Here is a 1,395-nt window from a genome sequence, read left to right as displayed (position 1 = left end):
CTCGTTGCTCTTCTCTGCATGTCCAGCCCCTCCATGGCCTTCCTGAGCTGAGGGCCCAGAGCTGGACACAGCACTCCAGGTGAGGCCTCACAGGGGCAGAATCCCTTCCCTGCTCCTGCTGCCACACTGATCCTGATCCAGGCCAGGATCCATCGGCCTTCTTGCCCACCTGGGCACACTCTGGCTCCTGTTCAGCCTCCTGTCAATCCAAACTCCCAGGTCCCTTCCTGCCTGGCTGTCCCCTGAGGAAATCCCAGCCCGTCCTCACGTGTTGTGGGAGGAGGAGATCCAGTACTGGGACAGGGGGTGGTTCATCTCCTCGGGCACCACGCGCTCGTACTTGGCGTCCATCACCATGTTTTCCTTGGAGAAGAGGTACGTGAGGAACTGGGAAAGCAGGGGGTGGAAAGCAGAGAGGTCAGAGCCTGGCAGGGCCGCGGAGACACCCCTGGGTGGGTTCTGGGTGGGGGGCACCCACCTCATCCAGCTGGAAGGAGGGATCCGACGCCTCGCCGGAGCTCTCCCGGAGGTAGGTGCACATGTATTCCCGCACCATGCCCACGTCGCTGGCCCAGGATTCCTGGGAGACAAACGTGGATGTCGTTATGGGGCCGGAGCATCCTATGGGAGGCCCCAAACCCACGAGGGTCTGGAAGAAATCCCACCTTCTGGTCGTGCAGCAGGAACTTCTGGAAGTCGTAGAGGGAGACCTGGCACAGCTCGGGGCGGTCCACGTTCCTGGGACACGGATCAGCCACCAGTGAGGAGCGGGAGAAGGAGTTGGGATAGATCCCATGGGAGAGGCAAGGCTGCCGGGGCCCACCTGCAGCTCTCAGCTCCCCTATTCCTGCCCCATTCCCACCAGGAGTGTGCAGCGCTGTCCAAGGATATGGGGAGGGCAGGGAGGAATGTCCCTACATCCCTGGCAGCCTCATCCACTTCCATGGCTGTCCATCCCTGTTCCTATCCCTGCTCCATCTTCACTCCCCTCATTCCCACTCCCACCTCGACTCCTCTGTCTGTTCTTCCCTCCTCTCATCCGGGCTCTCAGCCTCACTTCCATCCCTGCTCCCACACCCCTCATATTCCTGTTCCCATCTCCACTTCCACCTCTGCTCATCCCTTCTCCCATCCCTGCTCCCACCCCTGCTCTCATCCCCTCTCCCATCCCTGCTTGGATCCTCACTCCCATTCCTGCTCTCAACCCCTCTCCTATCTCTGATCCCACTCCCCTCCCATTCCCACTCCAATCTCCACTCCAACCCCACTCCCATCTCTTCTCATCCCTGCTCCCATCCCCGCTCCCATTCCCACTCCCATCCTCATTCCCATTCCTGCTCATCTGCTCTATCCCTGCTCCCATCCTCGCTCCCATCCCAGCTCCCATCCCTGCTA

The 1,395-nt window shown here is 60.9% G+C and overlaps 1 protein-coding gene across 1 annotated transcript in view; it reads right to left on the bottom strand.

The window, feature by feature from the left end:
- LOC108509952 (1-phosphatidylinositol 4,5-bisphosphate phosphodiesterase gamma-1-like) overlaps nt 1-1,395 on the bottom strand; it is a gene marked incomplete at its 5' end in the record, with an annotated part of 26,204 nt that overhangs the window by 21,879 nt on the left and 2,930 nt on the right. The window contains 3 exons of the mRNA XM_017839569.1: nt 269-387; nt 479-580; nt 666-738. Of these exons, the coding sequence (XP_017695058.1) occupies nt 269-387; nt 479-580; nt 666-738 (294 nt within the window). The remainder of the gene's footprint in view (nt 1-268; nt 388-478; nt 581-665; nt 739-1,395) is intronic.

Source organism: Lepidothrix coronata, unplaced genomic scaffold (genome assembly GCF_001604755.1).
Source record: "Lepidothrix coronata isolate B3197 unplaced genomic scaffold, Lepidothrix_coronata-1.0 Scaffold438, whole genome shotgun sequence".
NCBI lineage: Eukaryota > Metazoa > Chordata > Aves > Passeriformes > Pipridae > Lepidothrix > Lepidothrix coronata.
The sequence above is the reverse complement of the archived record's forward strand: the minus strand, read 5'-3'. Positions and strand labels throughout refer to the sequence as shown.